The following is a 21,356-nucleotide window of genomic DNA, read 5'->3' as shown; positions in this document are numbered from 1 at the left end:
ACATTAGCCCGGTAATGCATGAATATCGCGGACTTTTCAGCGATATTCATGCATTGCGCCAATTTTTTTCGCATTTGCGATAAACCTTGGTAATACCAAGGTTTATTTGCGGTAAAAATCGCCGCAGCTCAGCGGTAAATTTTTGTCTCTAACCAAGCAATAGCGCGCTATTGCGTGGTAATATGCCCCTAGAATATTACCGAGATCTGTAAGGCGAGTGCATATAAAATGACATTTGAGTTATATCTTGACTGTCGACTACATGTACGGTAGATGTGGGGTTGCTACAATGGAAAGCTCTGTTATAATGGCAACAATTGTGTATTATTCTTATCTATAAGACTGCAAGATAAAACATAAATTGTTATACAAATATACGGAAAAAACGATCACATCTGACCATACAAATGGAGGAAATTCCTGACTCTGCAAAAATGTCATATAAAACAATACGAATTAACAAAGGCGCAGCTTTAAGCATGCTGGCATTAACACAAAAGTTTGCCGTCTTACCCAAAATGTTGATAATTTCTCCGACTAATTTCAATAGCATTCCCAAAGGTCTCAAACGCGGTTAACATTTCTGGACAACCTGCCCTTAATAACCGGCTTTCAACGTTGGCTAAAAAATTGAAAAGTGAAGAAAACTCTTAAAAATAGGTTAAGTACATACATCTGTGACTGTGAAAAACGGTGCACCATATGCCTACTGAAATATCTGATATAAATGATACTCTATGTGGAAATGCGAATGAGTAAACAGCTACAACATTGCCTTGCTGTGAAGGCACAAGGACGATGGCCTTGTGGTTGCCCAGTAGACTCCCATGCTGCATCTTGACCTTAGCATCGTGTTACTTTGGCTACAATTTTTTTATTTTTCTTTACCAGAGGGAAAAAGGACCGCCTGTGAAGAGCAACAAAATATCTGCTTACCTGGAAGCAAATTAAAATATGGTACTTTGATAAGAACAATTAAAGGGATGTGTGGTCTACCCAATTCTATTTATTCTGGGAAAAACGGCCATGCCCCCGCTAAGTACACTGGATGAGGGGGTACTATGAAATCACACAATATTTACGGAAGCTCTGTGGAGGGGATGTGTATTGCACAATAATGATGGCAGATAATCACTGCACGTGATTGCACAATAATGATGACAGATAATCACTGCACGTGTACATGTTGAACATTATTACTTGTTACATGTTGAATTAACCTCTGCCTCATGAGGCTCAATGCTGAACATCGATTCTATGGCAGGACCGGAGGCTCAGATTATGCTTCTCTATTTCTTGACTAAACCAAACAGCAGCCAATGAGAACACAGTAAAAGTAGAAAAAACATATAACATACTACATATCCCATAAGGCTTTGAACCACGCCTCAAATATCAACCAATAAACACAGTCCAAAAGTATACAAAGTAACAAGGCACCATCCTGACAGACTCTTTCCTTGCTGCTCTGCAGTCAAGATATGTGCCTTGCTAATTTGCTCAAATGTACATGGTTATCGTGTACCTGTATTCAAATTATCTATTTATTTGTATTTTAATGGCTTTCTGATTTATTGTGCTTTGTATTTTTTGGTTGTACAAGTGTGCGCGTGCGACGTTGTTCTAGCGCGACTTTCAAATCTTCCTTGGCTCCAGCAGTGCGTGTTGCGCTGCTAGAGCCTTAGGCTTTGTGTTTTTTCTGGCAAGTTTAGACTTTTGCTTTCGCGCGATCTGCTTCGTGCCCGAGCAGTAACGTGCTCGGTAACAAGCTGGTGCCCGTGGAATTGCGCTTTGAACTCCAGGCAGAGACGTCCTTTTCACCCCCCTCAGAGAGCGAGGCATACGTCACGAGTCAGCCCGGGCTGGTGCGTTCCTCTCGGGAGCCTGCACTAGCGTAAGCTCGTGTTCACAGGCTCCCATCTCGATGCGCTGTGTGAAGCCTTTGCCCTGGGCTGAATAACGGCAGTTGCGGCCCGTGGAGGGAGTTCTGTGGGGCGGAAAGACGAGGCAGGGGAGGGGCAGGGTGGGAGGTAGTAACAACCGGAATGTGGATGATTGTAGGTAAGTAAACAATTAAATGAATAAAACGAATTTCGTTGTGCGCCCTGCATTGCCGCAACTGAATAACGGAGGGTGGCAGCAGGCAGTGAGTCGGCCGTTACTGGCCCTTAAGGCAGCCCATTTTATAAGCGCTTCATAGCGGTTCCTTTCCCTTGAATTTTGTACCTTTTGGCCTTTCATTGGCAATAATAATAATACTTTTTGGAAGCCCTATACCTAACTGGCAGATAGGGCTATTTCCCTCCATTAGCCCTACTGGCAAGAGTTTAATTGGTACCCTGGCCTTCTCTGCTTCACCGCTTGCTCCCGACCAACACCCTTTCTCAGCTGAGAGCTAGGGTTAGAAAAAATGATGCTTCTTCTCTGAAGAATTAGTGATTGGAATATGTGCATATATTCACTGAGATGTTGGACTCTGAGGTCCTTGAGAATGAATGAATCAATCAATCAGAACATTTGTAAAGCGTACTACTCACCCGTGAGGGTCTCAAAGTGCTGGAGGAGGGGATTCTGCTACAGCTCGAATAGCCAGGTCTTGAGTAGTCTCCTGAAGGTTAAAATTCCTGGGTCTGCCGTATGAGGATGCGGAGGATGTTCCAAGTTCTGGTGGCGAGGTGGGAGAACGATCTGCTGCCAGAGGTCGCTCTTTGGATGCGGGGGACGGTGGCGAGAGCAAGGTCGGCGGAGCGGACCTGGCGGATGGGCGTGTGGAAGCTGAGTCGTCTGTTGAGGTATGCCTGTCCGGTGTTGTAGAGTGCTTTGTGTGCATGGGTGAGGAGCTCCAGTGCACGTCTCTCAGTTGGGGTGTGATGTGGCTGAGGCGAGGAATGTCAAGGATCAGGTGTGCAGAGGCGTTCTGTATGTGTTGTAGTCGTTTCAGGAGTTTGGCCAAGACTCCTGCATATAGGTAAGCATGAGCGGATTTTGCGGATTGGCAATCCGCGAATTTGCGGATTTGCAAACTCGCAATCCGCAAAATCCGCGAATTCCCGCGAATTTGCGGATTTTTTTTTTTTTTTGTGTTCGCCCGTGTTTCTGCCAGTTCGCGAGGGTTTTTACAATTTCGCAATTTGCGAACTTACCTGTCGGGTCGCAAGTTTTGCGAACTTGTTGTTTCTACGTGTCCAACCTGTTTGGGACACTCTTCTTCATCACTGCCACTCTCTGTCACCACTGCCACTCTCTGACTACTCATGCCACCCTCTGGCCCACCCATGCCACCCTCTGTTTCATCACCACACCCTCTGGTTGTCCAGTGTACATTATTTTTGGCAAAGCAAAGCACACCTTCCCTGCCTCAAGTGACCTGAATTAATTTGGGGCTGATTAATGTGTCACAGAATATTTTTTTAGCTGGCACCTGCTTCCTTAGTGCGCCCTGATTAGTGATCTTTTGCACTTGCTAAGTGCTTTCATTGTTGCAAAATTAGTTACAACACCTGCCCTGCCCCAACTGACAATAATGAATTAGGGGCTGATTAATGGATTTGAACTTCCAGCCTGGCTCCTGCTTGTCTCCCTTAGCTGTAATTCAGGACCTTTGTGGCATATGTGTAACTATTCTGAGGTTCAGAGCAGGGTCACATAATAGTTGCAACTGGCAACTGAACTCTGGAGGGGCCCCTCAGGAAGCACTACAGGAAATGGCTACTAATGATGAGCCTGAACTTTTGAACCTGGTAAGTAGTTACTTTCAGTTTTGCTAAAATCGTATTTCTGCAATTTCGCACTTATTCGCGGGGCGCGAACTCACGCGAACAGTGCGAGCAGTGCGAGCAAAATCCGCTGCTCGCGGATTGCGGATTTCCCGAAAATCCGCAAAATCCGCGAGCGGAACGGATTTTCCGCCCATGCCTACATATAGGGCGTTTCCGTAGTCCAATCTGCTGCTGATCAGGGCCTGGGTGACCGATCTTCTTGTTTCAGTGGGGATCCACCTGCAGATCTTGCAGAGCATGCGGAGGGTGTTGAAGTCGAGGATGATCCCCAGGTTGCGTGCGTGGTCGGTGGGTGTTGGTGCTGTTCCCAGTGCGGTTGGCCACCAGGAGTTGTCCCAGGCCGAGGGGGTGGAGCCGAGTGTGAGAAGTTGGCCTGGTATATAATGCTCACTAATTCTAGTGATCACTTTGTACCATGCCAAGCAACCCTTATGATGATTGGTTGTAAGTCAACCTTATAGACCAGTTATCCTAGTGGTAACGTGGACAAGCAGTCTTAGGCTAAACTCTGAAAGGCATGTGAAGCCAGCTGTATTACCACACACAACCCCCTTGAATACCAAATGAAAGGGACACCACACAGATATATATATTGAAAATATATATAGATTTATTAACTACAAAATCCCCTGGACTCTTTATGAGCACAGAAGCACAAGCGTTAAATCACAAGACAGTTTAAAATACACAAAAGTTGCACAATATGGATGAGCCCTAGGGGCCACCTAAACCATATACTAAGAAAGTGGTATAAGAGATACCAATCAGAACGGAAACAGGCCGAGGGCCTTGGGAATTGCTGGAGCTATTCGAGACTAGCAGTGACTAAGTCGGGAAAGGCACGCGGGAATCGGGTGCAGTGTCTAAAGTGCACACACTTTCCAATGTAAAGTCTATGGTGCGTAAAAAGTACAAAGTTAGTTAGTTCGGAACCTTCCGAGTGACCTAGAACGCTGAAACTTAAGACACAGGCCCTTGAGATGTGTACCAGTGTAGGAACACCGGCGGAGCTGAGTTACCTCACCCACAGGAAGCGGGTGCACAGGGTCGAAGTAGTGTCGGGTTTCGTCACGAGGGTCGATGGTGCTTGGAGCTGAAGATGCTGCAGGCGGCTCGATGTGAAGAGTTCCGGTGGATCCAAAGGTGGATCTGAAGTGGTGAAGACCTGAAAGCAGAGGGGACAATGTTCAAAGTCACTAGCCAGTGACTACCGTGGAACCAGATTGGAACCAGGCGATGTTGGGTGCAAACAGGCTTCGAGGTGTAGCTTCTCTCTGCAGCCACGTGGACACCGGGGGTCGAGGACGTCCAGGAGTCAGTCACGAGCTGTCCCACGCAGGCTTCTCGCTGTTGGTGGTGTCAGCAACTTGATCGGAGCAAACAGGCCTTGGCTAATGCAAGCCAGGCAGGAGTCAAAAAAGGCTTAACACTCGGACCAGCAAGGTCAGAGCGAGTGCTCCTTTTCACAGGAGCTTGGGCAAGTCTGGAGCAACCAGACCCGCAGTGTAGTTTGTCGGTTTTGTTGCCAAGATGGCCGCTGACCACGTGGCTAGTTGCTGGGATGGCGCGTCGAGTGGCACAATGCAAAAGGGCCCCACGCAGATCATGGAGATGCTGGAGGGCTCTTCTTCGGTGCAAGGGCTACTCGGTGGTGGGGGTTCTCAGTCCCCAAAGCACAACATCGAGGATGCCTCGGTTGCTGCGCAGTCAGCTTTTCGAGTGTCTTCCAAGAGGTCCGGTCCCACGTCACTCGGTGCCTCCACGGGTCCCTTCTTTGCAGGGACTGTGGATCGGGCTGTGAGAGGTCTGGGAGTCTGGGAGTCTGGGTCTTGTCAGGCTCTGGGCTCGGGCTCCGGCGGGAGGCGGCGGCAAAGCAGACGTCGAGTTGCTGGTTGGTGCCTGTGTTCACAGGGTGGCCACTCCTAGGCCACAAGGGAGATTCTCTTCAGTCTTCTGTGCAGCAGAATGTCGAAGTCCAGTCTTCTTCTTGTTTAAAGTTGATTTCAGGATGATCTGCTGTGCAATGGCACTGCTCCCACTCTTATTCCCAATCTGAGGGGTGGATCACCTACTAGGTCCCTCCTCTGGGAGGAACCAGGAAGGGGGGCGGTTACACCCCCTTTCCTTTGTCCAGCTCCTCGCCAGGCCTGGGTCTGGAAAGTCCCAGGAACGGTTTGGACTGGCTTATGCACGGGGACACCTTGTGTGCCCCGGGCATGTCTCAATCTATTCAACCCTGTCCTACCCAATACACAAAACCCTGTCTGGGGTGGTGCTCGCAACTCCCAAGGCAGGAAACCCTTTGTCCAAGCCTCCCTCGCTGGAAGGACTCCCAGCAGCAGGAGGTCAGACTCGTGTCTGTGGTGGCAGCATCCATTTTGTGATGCTGAGGCTCTGGTTAACTTTAACCGGGGTTAAGGCTACACACATGTCGTGTCCCTCTAGAAGGGTGGAATGCTATCCCCGTCGACAGAACTGTCGAGGGGATAGTATTCCAATTCGTATGACACCTTACTCAACATGTTTTGATAAAGCCAAACCAAAGATAGCAAATAACCGCGAGGATTATAATGCACTTAAGAGTATATGGTATGGCAATATCCCAGAACAGCTTAGGGAGTGGTTCCCGACAGCTGCAGACAGGCTCAGCTCATGCTAGAGCACCATCTCACATATTTCCAAGCACTCTGCCTTCAGGATTGAAGAGGCCTTCCATAGGAGTGGCTGATAGGAACATATGTGTCCAGTTTAAGGTTAGATATAGGGATACTATATCTAAGTAAGAGGTGATTACACCAACTTACCCCAGCTGAGTGATCAGCCAGTTGTGTCAAATATGGAGGCCAGGCCAGGGGTGGCACAATACATGCTGCAGCCCCTGGTAGGCCTTGGAAACACCTATGCCCTGGGTACCTAGGGTACACTGTTACAGGGGCCAATAAGGTGAACCAGTTCCAATTCGTAATACACCTAAAGTGCATTGGCAGTAATTTAGAGAGAGAACAGCAGGCTGTGGGTCTGATTAGCAGGCCCACAGCCACATTAAGTCATAAACCAGTGAAGCAAAAAGCAAAAATTTGGGGTGACCATAGGATAGCAGACCCTACTCTCCTACACCGAGGATAAGGACTTCTGTCTTGTCCGAGTTCAGCTTCAGATGGCTGTTCTTCATCCACTCGGTGACGGCTTTCATTCCTTTGTGGAGATTGGTTTTGGCGGTGAGTGGGTCCTTGGTGAGGGAGAGGATCAGCTGGGTGTCGTCGGCGTAGGAGATGATATTTAGTTCATGCAGTCGGGCGACGTGGGCGAGTGGTACCGTGTAGATGTTGAACAATGTCATGGGGTACGCCGCAGAGGATCTCGGTGGCTTCGGAGCTGAAAGGGGGAGGGGGACGCTCTGGGTTCTGCCAGAGACTAAGGAGGAGGTCCATTCCAGAGCCTTGTCTTGGATCCCAGCGTTGTGGAGGCGTGTGTGTAGGGTGTGGTAGCAGACAGTGTCGAAGGCGGCTGACAGGTCCGGGAGGATGAGGGCCGCGGTTTCGCCTTTGTCTAGCAGGGCCCTGATGTCATCAGTGGAGGCAATGAGGACAGTTTCGGTGCTGTGGTTCCCGGACTGGGACGGGTCCAGGGTGCTGTTCTCCTCAAGGTAGTGGGTCAGTTGTCTGCTGATGGTCTTCTTGATGACCTTCTCCGGGAACTGGAGTAGGGCGATGGGTCGGAAATTCTTGAAGTCCTTAGGGTCAGCCTTGTTTTTTTTTGTAAGGCATTGATCTCGGCGTGCTTCCAGTTCTCCGGGAAGGTCGCTGTCTCGAAGGAGATGCTGATGGTCTTGCGGAGATGGGGTGCGATGGTGGCGCTAGCTTTGTTGAAGATGTGGTGTGGGTATGGGTGTGACAGAGAACCGGAGTGCATGGAGTTCATGATTTTGATGGTGTTATCGTCGGGTATGTTGGTCCAGGTGAGCAGGGGATCGGTGCGGATGAGGCTGTGGGGTCGGAGGTGTCAGTGGCTGTCGAGGCGGTCATGGCGTTGAAGCTGTTGTGGATGTCTGCGATCTTGCGAAGGAAGAAGGTGGCAAGGGAGTCGCACAGGTCTTGTGAAGTTGTGATGTCGTTGGTGTTGGAACTGGGGTTGGAGAGTTCCTTCACGATGTTGAAGAGCTCTTTGCTGTTGTGCGTTGTTGTCTAGTTGGTCTTTGAAGGAGGCCCTTTTGGCAGATCTGATGAGGTGATGGTGTTTGCGGGTGGGGTATTTGTGTGCTGCATAGCTGTCCGGTGTCTGTTCCCGTGCCATATCTTCTCTAGTTTTCGGTAGGTTTGTTTGGAGGCCTGGAGGTCCTCGTGACCCAGCTGGCTTTATTGTTTGTGTGTCTGTTGGAGGGTTTCTTGATCGGGACGAGAGTGTTGGCGCAGTGGTCGATCCACTGTCTGAGGTTGCGGGAGGCGCTGTCGGGGTTGGTGGGGTCTGTGGGTCGGCTCCGGGCGAGGGTGGTGGTTAGCTGGTCTTCGGTGACTTTGCTCCAGCAGGGGTGAGGGATCTGTTGGGTGCGGTGGTGCGTGGTGGGTTTCCGGAAGGTGAAGTGGATGCAGCGATGGCCAGTCCAATGGAGCTCGGTGGTGTGGCTGAAGGAGACGTAAGAGATTGCGGGGAAGATGGGGTCAAGCGTGTGGCTCGTAACGTGGGTGGGTGTTGTGACAAGCTGTCTGAGTCCGAGGTTGGCGAGGTTGTCAATTAAGGTGGTGGAGGTTGGTGTTGTTGTTGTCCACGAGGTGGAAGTTCAGGTCCCCGAGGAGGATGTAGTCTGTGGAGGCGAGGGCGTGTGAGCTGCTGAAGTTGGCGATGGAGTCGCTGAACTGTGGCCAGGGTCCAGGGTCTAAAGACGAGGGTTCCTCTGAGGGTGGTGTTGGGATCGGTGTGGATCTGGAAGTCAGAGGGGTGTTGGGGAATCAGCAGGGGCAGGGCAGGGTTGCAAGGCCTGTGAGGGTGGGGGCGGGCCGTTGGGAGTGGAATCCCTTGGAGTGGAGTTTGGGGGGAAGGAGGAGTGAGGCCGGTCGGGCAGGGCAGGGGGGCGGTCGGGGGGAGGGATGGGAGGATCACCCGGCACGGAGGGGGGGGCACTCGGCAGGAGGGTGACAGGGGATGAAGGGGGGTTGGGGAGTGCGGAGGGGACCAGGCAGGACGGGGGAACGCGTTTACCCCAGCATGCCGGACTCCACCACTTTTTCCCGGCAGGATCGTTGGAGAAGGTGCTCGGGAGAGCAGCATGAGGCTCCACTCCACCGAGGGAATGGGCCGGCTCTGCCTTGTACGGGCAGTCGCGCTCCATCGAGGGCCATGTGACGGCACACACTGGTAGGCGGGGCGGTAGGTCCCAGCCAGCCCCACCCGAAGGGTCGATGCGGCCGCTGGGGGATGGGGGCAGTGCTATGACATAGTGGAACCTGATCTGGAGGTTTATTGCCGGGATGGGAGGAGAGAGAGCGTGGATTTGGAGGATTTGCTGAGCACATGTAGGGAGAAGGCTGGTTTGAGCAGGGTGGAGCACAGGGATTTAGGAGGCAGGGGTCTGGCTCTGGGCGAGGCTCAGGACGGGGGACCAGGAGAGATGATGCAGCTGGATTATGAGGAAGACTCTCCCGAGGAGGAGGAGATTCAGGATGAAAGGGGGGAGCAGGGGCTGGGGGGAACGGTGTAACATTGTTCATAGTGTGTTACAGGATCGCCCCAGACACAGATCTTCGAAAGTGACGGCCCCCCCTGCTCCACTGGTTAGGCGGCGGGATCCAGTGCGGACACCGGCCTTGACACCAGGTAAGGATGGTACGGGGAGCGGGTTGGGCTTTCCAGGGCGAGTGGATGCGTCAGTGGGGACAGATGCCCCGGGAGAGTTGGGGGTGCAGCTGAATAAGGGGCGGAATGTGAAGGATACAGGGGTGGGTCCAGGGGAGGCGAGCGCTGCGGGCTGGGGGACGCCAAGGTCCAGGCGGCGAAATCAGGCGACGGCACCGATGGAGGAAAAGGGGGGAAGGAGAGCTGCGACGTACCGGGCACAAACTTCCCTACATGGGCATTACGAAGCCACTGGGGGCACATGTATCGCTGCAGACTAAGGAAAAGATTTGGAAGGGGGAGTATGTAGAGATCCTGAAGATCCTTCACAAGGAGCTAACAGCCAAAGAGGGGTCAAAGGAGGAGGAGCAGGAGTTGGCCCGGCGACAGAAAGTGCCCTTGACGATTGATAACTGGTCAGCGGCTTTCCCGATCTTCACCAGCGTGTACTGTGAGATGTACCTGGAGAGGGTGGTGGCGCTATTTAAGTACATGGATGTGGTGTGGCGGGCACAGATCAGGTATGAGGGATATGCCTGGTCTCATTACGACGAGGAATTTCAGGCACGCTTGGCATCGGATCCGGAGGCCAACTGGGGCGAGATTGATTCGGATCTGTATCAACAGACTACGGGGGGAACGAAGTTCGGCAGGACGATATATACAGCCAGTGGCCTCCCGCTGACGCCATCCCCCTTTTCAGCGCGCCCCACCCGAGGAGGGGTGGTGCACGGAGACGGGACAGCAACCACCACAGTGGGAGCCTGTTGGGATTTCAACAAAGGCTCGTGCGGCAGGCAATACTGCAGTTTTAGACATGAGTGTTCGAAATGCGGGAAGAGACACCCAGTGGTGCGCTGCTGCAGAGTCGGGGCACCGTTCAAGGACAGCAGCCCGCGGCAGGCGGAGCACAGTCAAGTGGAGGGGAGGGGGGAAAGGAGGTGCGGGGGCTTTGGGAAAAGGCTTGTACGCCATTTAGGTTAGAACGGATGTAGCCCTTCCTGGCGGCGTAGCCGCGGGCGAACGATGCGGCCAAGTTGAGGCGAGGGTTTTCGGGAAGGTTTTCGGCTAAGGTATGAAGGTCTGAGGATCGCACGGTGGGCAGAGAACCTCAAATCAGTGAGGCCACACAAAACGAAGGTACAAGAGAAATTGTTTAAGGAAGTGCGTGAAGGGCGGATGGCGGGCCCTTTTGGAGAGGCACCGGTCTGGGACTTGATTATATCACCTATTGGCGTGGTGCCTAAGAAGGAACCGGGACAGTTTCATTTAATACAGCACTTGTCGTGGCCGGAGGGCTCGTCGGTGAATGACTATTTCTCGTCGGAGCTGTCCTTGGTGTCTTACTCATGGATGGTGGCGACGGTAGGAGCGGGCGCTCTCATGGCAAAATGCGACATCAAGTCGGCTTTTAGACTGCTGCCGGTACACCCGGAGGATCATCAGTTGTTGGGGGCATTCTCGTGGATAAGGCTTTGCCCATAGGATGCTCTATGTTGTGTGCGTTGTTCGAGTGTTTCAGTTCCTTTCTGCAGTGGGCTTTTTCCTGGCACACAGGCTCAAGTACGGTGACGGACTATCTGGATGACTTCTTCCTGGTGGTACGGCTTGGTTCAAAGAACTGCCAGCAGCAGCTCGATGGATTTACGGAACTCATGGGCTATTTGGCTATGCCCTTGGCGCTGGAGAAGACGCACGGTCCCAGTGCAGTGCTCCCATTTTTGGGAATTGAGCTTGACTCGAAGGCTATGGAAGCACGCCTGCCAGAGGAAAAAGGAGCGACGATGTTGGCATTGGTGGATGGCATGTTGGCCAAGCGGAAGGTGACGGTGCGTGGGGTACAGGTGCTGTTGGGACATTTAAATTTCGCATGCCTAGTGGTGCGGGCGGGAAGTACGTTTTGCAGACGGTTGGGTCTGGCGCTGTCTGGCTTGACCCTGCCGCATCAACATTTGCACCTGTCGGTGGGGAAGAAAAAGGATTTGCGTATGTGGCGGGCCTTTTTGGGGCGATTCAATAGTGTGCCCATGGCGCCCCTCGAGGACTGGCAATGGGACGTCACTATGTCATTGGATGCGGCGGGGGTCGGCGATTTCGGATTGTACTGGGGGGCAGGTGGTGCGCGGAGCAATGGCCGGAGCATTGGCAAGGCGGGGGCGGAGCATCGCATTCTTGGAGCTCTTTCCACTGGTGGTGGCGGTGTCGTGTGGGCTCAGGAGCTGGCGCACAAGCGGGTGATGTTCGAAGTGGACAATATGTCAGTGGTACAGGTGGTGAATAGGCAATTGGCCAGGGAGACACAGGTGTTGAAGTTGATGAGAGTTTTTGTGTTGCACTGTTAGGAACATGACATTTTGTTTCAAGCTCGTCATGTACCGGGAGCAGACAATGACATTGCGGATGCTTTGTCTCGTTCACAGTGGCAGAGGTTCCATGGGCTAGCCACGGAAGCGGACGAATGCAAGACGAAGGTGCCAGAGGAGTTGTGGTCGGTGGGAGAAACCGGGTTGTACAGCTGGTAAGAGCGTCGGTGGCCGTGTCTACATGGCGGGCGTATGAGCAGGTGTGGGTTGAGTTTTTGCGAGGGGGAGCGGTACCTCAGAGTGGTCGATGGCAATGGGAGGAGCAGGTGGTATGATTTATGCTGTGCATGATGGATAAGGGTTTGTCAAAGGTGATGATGGGAGCGAAATTGTCGGCGGTGACTTTCATGGGTTAGTTGTGGTGGGGGTATGCACCGTCTGCGGGGGAGCTGGGGACGCACCTTCTGGGGGGATGGGGAAGGGGACCGGGTGAGGCAGCGCCGGCCCATTACGGAAGACATGCTCGCGGGTCTGTTGCGACATTTACCAGCGGTTTGTCGTGATCAGGGGGAGGCTGTACGGTTTGCAACACTGATGTCGTGGATGTATTTTGGGGCCTTCAGAGTTTCAGAGATGATGGGGCTTAAGGGTAGGCCTGGGGTCCTCTGGGAGGAGGTGGATCTGAGGGCACGGGAGGTTGCGGTGCATCTGAGGTGTTCGAAAACCGATCCGAGGTGAGTCGGAACGTGGGTGGTGATGGGACCAGTGGAGTCACAGATGCTTTGTCCGACGGCATGGGGACGGCGTTTGGCGAGGGAGCGGCGGTTTCCTTCGGGGGAAGTATTCAGCCGGGAAGAACAGGGCAGGGTGACGGTGGCTCAGTTGTTGTGGGTCCTGCGGCACGCCCTAAGGCTCATGGGTGAGGATCCAGCGGCTTTCGGGATGCACTCATTCCGGATTAGAGCGGTGACAGAGGCGGCGAGGCATGGTTGGGGTAGGGAGGCCCTCATGGGCTTAGGGCGGTGGCAGTCGGATTACTACAAGAAGTATGTCAGGATGAGGGGGGTAGAGGCGGATGAATGTCATGCATGATTTTCCGCTCTCTTACTTGTGTGTCTTTACAGGTACGGTGGCGGGGCCGACGGCGGCGGTCATGGAGATTTTGATTATAGGACATTCGTTTGTGAAGCGTGCAGAAAGGGCGGAGAGGGAGAAATAGCAGAATGGGAACTTAGAGTTGGATCTAAGGTTGTTTCACTGCCAATGGCAAGGAAAGGGGGGCATGAGATGGCATGAGCTGGTGCAGTCACTGAGCAAGGTGGTCAGAGTGGGAGTTTGCCCAGATGTGGTTGTCATACATTTGGGGGAGAACGACTTATTTCAATGCAAGGGGATAGCACTAGTGAAGCAGATGAAGAGGGATCTGTTGGAGATATGGCGCCAGTGGGCAGGTTGCCATGTGATAAGGTCGGAGTTTGTTCCAAGGAGGTTTTGGAGGGGGGCAGAGAGGCCGAGAGCCATAGACAGAACACGTAGGAAAATCAATAGGGAAATGAAGGGATTTTGTGGAAAGGAGAGGATGAGTCCGATGGAGCATCCTGAGTTGAGATATGGGGCAGTGTATTTCTTTAGGGAGGATGGGGACCACCTTTCCAGGTATGGGATGGAGCTTTACATTGTTCAGTTGAAGGAGGCATTGGATAGAGCACTCAAGGTGCACAGTAATCCAAGGGTTCGGGCGTCCTGGGGGGGGGGGTCGAAAGCCGTCCGCCGACTTTCGGGGGGGGGGGTAAGTGCAACAGTTTATTTAGTTATTTAGAGAGGCAAGTTGAATTTTGGCAAATTGGTCATGTGGTTGTGTTTGGGGGGAACCATGTTTAGGGGAGGGGGTGGGGGGTTCTTTGAGGAACATTTTATTTATCGAGGCGTAGTTTTGTACGGCACAGGCCAAGGGATAATTTTGTTATGTGCACCTGCTTCTAATAAAGCGGCCTTTGTCACACCTTCAGATGAGTCTGTGTCGGTGCTGTTCCCCCCCCCTCCCAGGTGGGCCCCCAAGAAGGCTTTGGGAGGGGTGGCCGACCGAAGGGAGGCCTGAGCCTCCCGGGGGTTTTGGGGGCAGGGGGGCGAAGGTAGCCAACGCCGTAACCGGGCTGTTTTGGGCTACTTGGGCTGGTTGGGCTGTGGTTGGGCAGCCTGGGTATTTAGCCAGCCCTTTTGTGTCACTGTCCACCATTTCAGTGGCAGAGACACAGCAGCTGGCAGTGGGCTGTGGTCTGTGATGTTGTTTCCCTCCCTCCCGAACGTGTTTTTTATCTAGTAGTTTTATCCGGAGTAGGTGTAATTTAGGGGGTGACTTTGTGCGATCAATTTTGGGGACAGTTTCTTGCGAGCTGGTGCACCAAAAGTTTTATTTTTGCTGTATAGGTTACTGTCGCTGGAGCAGGTGCTGGTGTGTTGTTTGGTTGTCCAGATGGCGGTTTTTACCTAAGGACTGGGAGATGTAGGAGGTCTGCCTTTGCCGGTGGGGTGGGTAAGTGCTAAGTATGGGCAAAAGTTGCGAATTTGCGTTCAGCAAATTTGCGCGAAATCGCAAAAAAATCCGAGAATTCGCGAATTTTTCCAGCGAAATCGCTGACTTTTTTGCGATTTGCACTGTAGTACTTTCTTCTGCTAATCCAGTAAGTGCTCCCTCGTTGGGTAAATGTATAGTGCTTTTACTACACTGCAGCTGCGTAAAGGGACAGAAGATGTGTCTCCATGACCATGTGTGCCTGTAACAAACACGCAGTTTGTTACAGGCAAACATGGTCACTGGAGACACATCTTCTGGCCCTTTACGCAGCTGCAGTGTAGTAAAAGCACTATACATTTGCCACCCTCTGGTTCATCACAGCCACCCTCTGGTTCATCACTGCCACCCTCTGGTTCACCACTGCCACCCTCTGGTTCATCACTGTCACCCTCTGGTTCAACACTGCCACCCACTGGTTCTTCCCTGCCACCCTCTGGTTCATCACTGCCACCCTCTGGTTCATCACTGCCACCCTCTGGTTCACAACTGCACCCTCTGGTTCCGACTGTAGATAAAGGGGAGAAAGCACACCTGCCCAGCCTCAACCGGGGGCTGGTTAATGTGTTACTGAATTTGAGCTTCAAGTCCGGCACCTGCTTCCTTATCTGTAAGTGCTTCCTGTTGTGGTTTAATTTTTGTGACGGCCTGGAGCATTGTGCCATACTTGTAACGATTCTCTGACCCTGCTTTGAGTGTCAGAGCAGGGTCAGAGAATAGTTGCAAGTAGGCAACGAACTCTGGAGGCCGCTCAGGAAGCACTTACAGGGTTACTGCAGGTGCCCAAGTTGAAGTTAATTTCTTTGTAACCATTTTGTAAATGGTTACAAAGAAATTAGCTTCAACTTGGGCACCTGTTGTAACCCTATAAGTGCTTCATGTACTTCAGTTTTTGAAAATCCATCCCGCTCGCGATTTCGTAGATTTTTCTGCAATTTCGCGAGATTCGCGGACCGCAAAATTGCAGAAAATCCGCAAATTCCGCGAACGGAACGGATTTTACGCCCATGCTTAGTAAGTGCAACAGTTTATTTAATTATTTAGAGAGGCAAGCTGAATTTTGGCGAATTGGTCATGTGGCTGTGTTTGGGGAGAACCATGTGTAGGGGAGGGGTGGGGGGTTCTGTTAGGAACATGTTATTTAGCGAGGCGTAGTTTTGTATGGCACAGGCCAAGGGATAATTTTGTGAGATGCACCTGCTTCGAATAAAGCGGCCTTTGACACACCTTCAGATGAGTCAGTGTCGGTGCCGTTCCCCCCCCCCCCCCCTCCCTGGTGGGCCCCCAATAGTCTCTGCACAGGGGGAGACCAGGACAAAAAGAAGGGCATCCTCAAAAACTGTTTGCAGACAGAACCAAAGATTTAGGCAACGTACGCATTTTCTGTTCCCGTCAACATGATGCCTTTATATCAACTATGTTAACTCTTTTATCGTGTTAATGCATGCTGCATCAAATTATAAAAACCTTCTCCAATTTCACCCTACTAGCAGGTACCTTAAGTCCCGAAGAAACAAAGCATTATGTTTATAACTAATTAGGTAAATCGAGCTAGGTTTAACTATTTTATTTGCTATCAATTTTTTGGGGAGGAGGGTGACAGAGTTAAAAGAAAAATTCATGTCTCATGTCCTCCATAACTGGACTCTTATTGACTATACAACCGTTTATAGCAGCATCTTTATAGACACCTGACCTCTTAAACTTCTCTGCATTTCTACATGCCATTTTACAACAAAGGGGCATATTAGCAAGAACCTCGTTAATATTATCGCTGTTTTAGCGGCAGGAAACTGCCGCTAAAATGGCAATAATGGGCTTGCTAATATGCGTTAAAGAATTCCAATAGAAACCCAGGATAGATGTCCTACACATCTAACCTGGGCTTCTATTGGAGTAGATGTCCTGCAAATCTAACATGGGCTTCGATAATAGTGTTACAAATTTGGGCTTTTCCTAGCAGTAAAGTAGACAAGAGAACAAAATTTACTTTCTGCAGGAGAAAAAACATGGAAGCCCAGCGGCGGTGGCCAACACCAGACACTGGTTTCAAAAGTGGCGAGTCAGGTCCTACCTGGCAGTGCCCTCTGCTACACCGCCCACTCCTCCTCACCGCGTAGCAGCCATTTTACACAGCCCAACGTAACACCATGGCTCTCGTGGTGTCCTGCTGGATGGGGCTGCATCAGCTGCAGCTTTCGGTTCTCCTGGTGGCTTTCTCTCTGTGGTTGCAGGGATAATGTGTTGGGACCGCAGTCAGGCTCCACGCGCCTCCCGCAGCAGCACGATCTCCCCACACAGGAAAGGAACAAGCAGTCCCTGCATTGGAGACCTGTTCTGATCTGAGGCGGGTTCAGGTGCAGCAAAGTCTCCTGTTCACACAGAGCCCCTGAACTGGACCATATGGTCTTAGCCGGGGCAGACGGGGGACAGGCGGCACAGCTCCACTCACTGAGCCCTGCTCACCAGAGAGGCACTCCTTCCTCTGTAGCTTCCTGGATCGTTGGGACCTCGTGAAGGCCCGCAAACCAGAACAGGTGCCGTCTCTGCCAGGACGCAAAAAGAACAATTGATGGACAGATTGCAGAACAATGTCATACATTCACCCCAGTACAGAGATCTGGCCCTAAATCCATCATTTTTTTGCTCACCATGCCATTCCAGTTTGGACCCAGCTATATGCAAATTAGTCTTGACCCTGCGCCCAATGGGAACAGTCCAGCCCGAACTGCCAGGCCAGGTCCTCCCTGGACTGGAAACAGGCATTCGAAGTAAATTGGAAGTGAGTCTCTGGGACTATCAAAACCGACGGCTAAAATTAATTTTCTGCTTGTATACTTTTTAGACAGAGGAAAGAAACTCAAAGCTCTTTCATCATTTACAACCTCATAGAATAATTTATAAATATGTGAAAGGCAGTCATGTGTATCTTCTGCACTCTACACAACTTTCCCAGTCCCAATGGGTTAGTGCAGTTCAAATATATTATCCTCGTTGTAATGCTCATAGTTATACACGTATTCTGCAAGGTGTACTCTTTCCACACCCACCTATTGATTGATCAACTAAAAAAACGTGCAAAAGACTGACTGTCGCCTGCACCTTATTAATGAATACAAACAAATACAAACTGTGCTTTCTCTTCAGGCTCGGAAAATTGAAAGTATAAATTCCTTGCCGGAAGATGTTCAAGTGATAAATAGGATTGACTACTACAAAAACTACAAATTGTTACTTCATACACATCAGTGTGTACGACTGACATTCAGACACAGAACTTTAAGTTTGTGACTTAGATCATAGCAAAGCACTAGCATTTTGAGGGAGCACCAACACAAACTGATAGAAAAACAGTGTATGGGAGCTAGATTTAAGAATCTACTTACCTTTTTGGAAAATAATTTCGGCTTCCAGATCAAACTCTTGAGAGGACGAGAGTCTGCACAGCTCCAATGCAGTTTCAAGCAATCTATGAGCTGTCAGCCAACACGAAACCAATTCCTCGGGCACTATTGCGCAAGGCGCTTCGTGTGCCAATGTGTTACCTGCAATAGATCATTAACAGGGGAGTTTTGAGACCTTGGAAACAGCGATAAGGAGCAAAACACAAACTTAGCGTTCCACAGTGAAGCAGTACATCTAAAAGCTTAGTTATCAAAGTAGGTAGACAACATTTCTGATTTCAAAATTATGCTGCACTAATCAGCCTCAACTTGCTCATAAAGCATCTCATTTAGAATGATAGAGTAAAAAGAAATATATCTACGTGAAGTAAAGATCTATATGTAAAAGGCATCTCCTATACAATAGCCGCACCAATTGAGCCTATGTGCTTTTCCCATCACAGTGAATCGAGCACAAAAAAAGCAAGCATTTTCACTAGTACTTCAACAAAAAAATGCATACATTTAAGCGAGATTAACAGCAATACTGTCATGTTTTTGAAAAAAGCTTTCCAGGTTCACAACACGGAATGAAAGCTATAACCGTTAGCTGCAGTGACATATAGTGGTACTATTCACTTAGTCAATAGTCTCTTTTAACTTGAAAATTAATAGCAACCTTAGACTGGGTCAGACAATTTAAAATATGTCACTTTACAATGATATATCGCATAGGAAAACGCTACGTGGGGTAGAGGAAATCTTGTACACTCTGGAATGGGTCTAGTGTACCCCAAGACCCTTCATTTTTTATTTGGCAGAAATTGCACTTACGAAGGATTTTTTTCGAGTTCCAGGGGACCTGCTACGTCCAGACACATGGGACTTCAGTGGGGAGAGAAGACCCACATGGACCCCCCCTTCCGGTTACTGGGCATACGAGGTGTGAAACGTGCGATGTGTGCCATCTGACTGCGAACACCAAAACAGTGATTGTCGGACTGACCCACCCATGGGAACAGCAGCGGCATACCAACTGCAACTCCACCAATGTGATCTACATATTGAGGTGCCCATGTGATCTCATCTATATCGGGATGACCACAAGGAGGGTGAAAACGATGATCATGGAACATAGATCCACATTCAGATGCCAAAGGACTGTCAGCCGCCTTACTACTCACTACAAGGAGAAGAATAACCCAGCTAAGGAATTTTTCTGGGCAGTCCTGGACAAACCTAACCTGCAACTAGGACAATTTATAAAATCTTCTTAAAAGAAGTCCTCTCTCCTGTCATTTTCCATACCTCCCCAGGAGTCATGATGGTACCTGGTTGAGCCACGCCCCTCCTGGAGCAAGGCAGGGTACAGCGTATGCCCAGTGGCCTCCTGGTTTTTGGTTGATTCTCATTGTTTAATTCTTTATTCACTAGGGAAGCTCCCTCTCATGTTCATTCAGTTTTTCCTCCCTGGTGGGTGGCTGCCCTTGCCTATTGGACAGTAGGTTTACAAGGTCCCTCTTCTGTATTTTGGCCTCCTGGCTCTCCCCCAGTGCCTCTGTCTCGTCAGTCTTCTCCCACAATGGTTTTCTTGGAGAACCGGGCACTCGGCGTCTTGCCCTCAGGAGTGACTTGCAGATCTCTTCCCTCTATGAAGGGTTCGCTTTTCTCTCACCTTCCCGACTCCTCTCCATCTTCTTGTTTTGGCTCCTTCTTTCCAACTCCAGGATCGCTGCTGATGTCAGCTCTAAGACTGATGAGGACTAAACGGGGCTGCGTCCCTTATCCTCCATGGTAGTTGTTTCCCACTTCCTTTTTGTCTCTTCAAAGGCGGCATTTCCTAATGTCTTGGTTTTTCCTGCCTGACCTTGAACAATGGTCTGCTGGTGAAAAACAATGGATTGAGAGTTCCACAGGGTTCTGCTGATCCTTCAGGGAGATTCACATAATCCCTACCCTCGTAACACTTAGGCACGAAGATCATCGAAATCAGCTAAGTACTTATGGAGATAGGATTTTTACAGTTAAGCAAAAATATAGCAAATAAAGTTTTTTGAGGAATGATCCTCGAACGCAGTAACATTATCCTATGGATAACATACACTGCATACATTTACTTGCAAGCGTTTCTGGAGGGTGCCTTTTGGAATTTATGTTTCCTAGGCACCAAGGTCCAAGAAACCGCAGGCAGTTCAATTTTACCTGCCCTGGTGAGTTCAGGTGAGGAGGTGCTGGTCTCTTTGGTCAGTTTAAGCGCTACACATTAAAGTCAAAGGAAGAATACCTGTAAAATAAAGGCTACAAGTGGTGACTTGGGGACAAGTTCAGTAGAACCTAAAGGGGGCTTAGCTTCTGAGGGTCTCTGGGGGCAAGGATACATCATCCCATTCCGTGAACTCAGGCTGTGGGGCTCAAGTCCAGAGGTGTTTTATCCGGTGGGTCACTTGCATTGGAGGCTCTCACTTTACTTGGGTGACCTGTGGACGGGAAAGAAAACAGGACAGCAGCGCCACTCTCGGCGCAGGCCTATTGATTCTGAAGTCCACATCAGAAGGTCGACTTTAGCTTTGGTGGTGTCCGGGGTTTCACACTCGACAAGCCTTGGTTATGGCAAAATGGTTTGGCGCCCAGGGTATTGTTGCTGGGAGGCCCTTGGAATGTCTAATGTCTTGAAACTCACTGGAGAAATGAGAATGACCTACTAGAATCATGGTGACCTCCTCCTGGTGAGATTCTCCCTCTGTGGACCCGGTGGTCAGCAAAACGGAGTGCTGGACAAGTGTGGTCCGTGCCTGCAGCAGCAGGTGTGTGGCTCCTTCAAAGGGTAATTGGTTCCTTTCTGTGGTTCCTAAATTAAAGCGCAAAACGCTTTAAGGAATAAGACACCTAAAACATTTCTGATCTCAATGATATGTATCCTGACATGTTCCACAATTATCTCAAAAAAACATAATTTTCATTAAAATCAAAAGTAACCAAGTTGACAACTTGGTTACTTTTAACTTCTGTGAATTTGTATATGTGCTTAATGTCAATGTATTGTAATTGTTTTTAAATGCAAAACTGTTGATTATATACCATGCTGGTTTCTGACTAAGTTTTTAATAAATTTGATTTTAATGAAAATTATGTTTTTTTGAGATAATTGTGGAACATGTCAGGATACATATCATTGAGATCAGAAATGTTTTAGGTGTCTTATTCCTTAAAGCATTTTGCGCTTTAATTTAGGAACCACAGAAAGGAACCAATTACCCTTTGTGTAGCTATATTTCCCAGTCCTTTCTGGGTTTGTCAGGGAAAACTCTCTCTGGTGTGGCTCCTTCAACCCAGGAGAGACGGTACAAGGTTGTTGAAGTGGTGGACAGTCCTCCCTGACTTTAGAAGGATGCATAGCTTCTGGACGAGTTAGGTCTTTGCAATTGCCAGGACAGCAGCAACCAGGCAGAGTTTGGTGTCAATTTCGAAGCTAGTACACAGTTCTTGCAAT

The 21,356-nt window shown here is 50.1% G+C and overlaps 1 protein-coding gene across 1 annotated transcript in view; it reads right to left on the bottom strand.

Moving 5' to 3' along the window:
* Nucleotides 1-21,356, bottom strand: part of CFAP54 (cilia and flagella associated protein 54) — a 2,285,874-nt gene that overhangs the window by 396,852 nt on the left and 1,867,666 nt on the right. Inside the window, exons 58-59 of the mRNA XM_086918163.1 lie at nucleotides 17,870-18,028; nucleotides 514-622 (exon numbers count right to left, since the gene is read on the bottom strand). Coding sequence (XP_086774289.1) covers nucleotides 514-622; nucleotides 17,870-18,028 — 268 coding nt within the window. The remainder of the gene's footprint in view (nucleotides 1-513; nucleotides 623-17,869; nucleotides 18,029-21,356) is intronic.

The sequence above is a fragment of the Lissotriton vulgaris genome, chromosome 1_1 (genome assembly GCF_964263255.1).
Source record: "Lissotriton vulgaris chromosome 1_1, aLisVul1.2, whole genome shotgun sequence".
Classification (NCBI taxonomy): domain Eukaryota; kingdom Metazoa; phylum Chordata; class Amphibia; order Caudata; family Salamandridae; genus Lissotriton; species Lissotriton vulgaris.
Note: the sequence above shows the minus strand (reverse complement) of the source record. Positions and strands in the feature narration are given on the sequence as shown.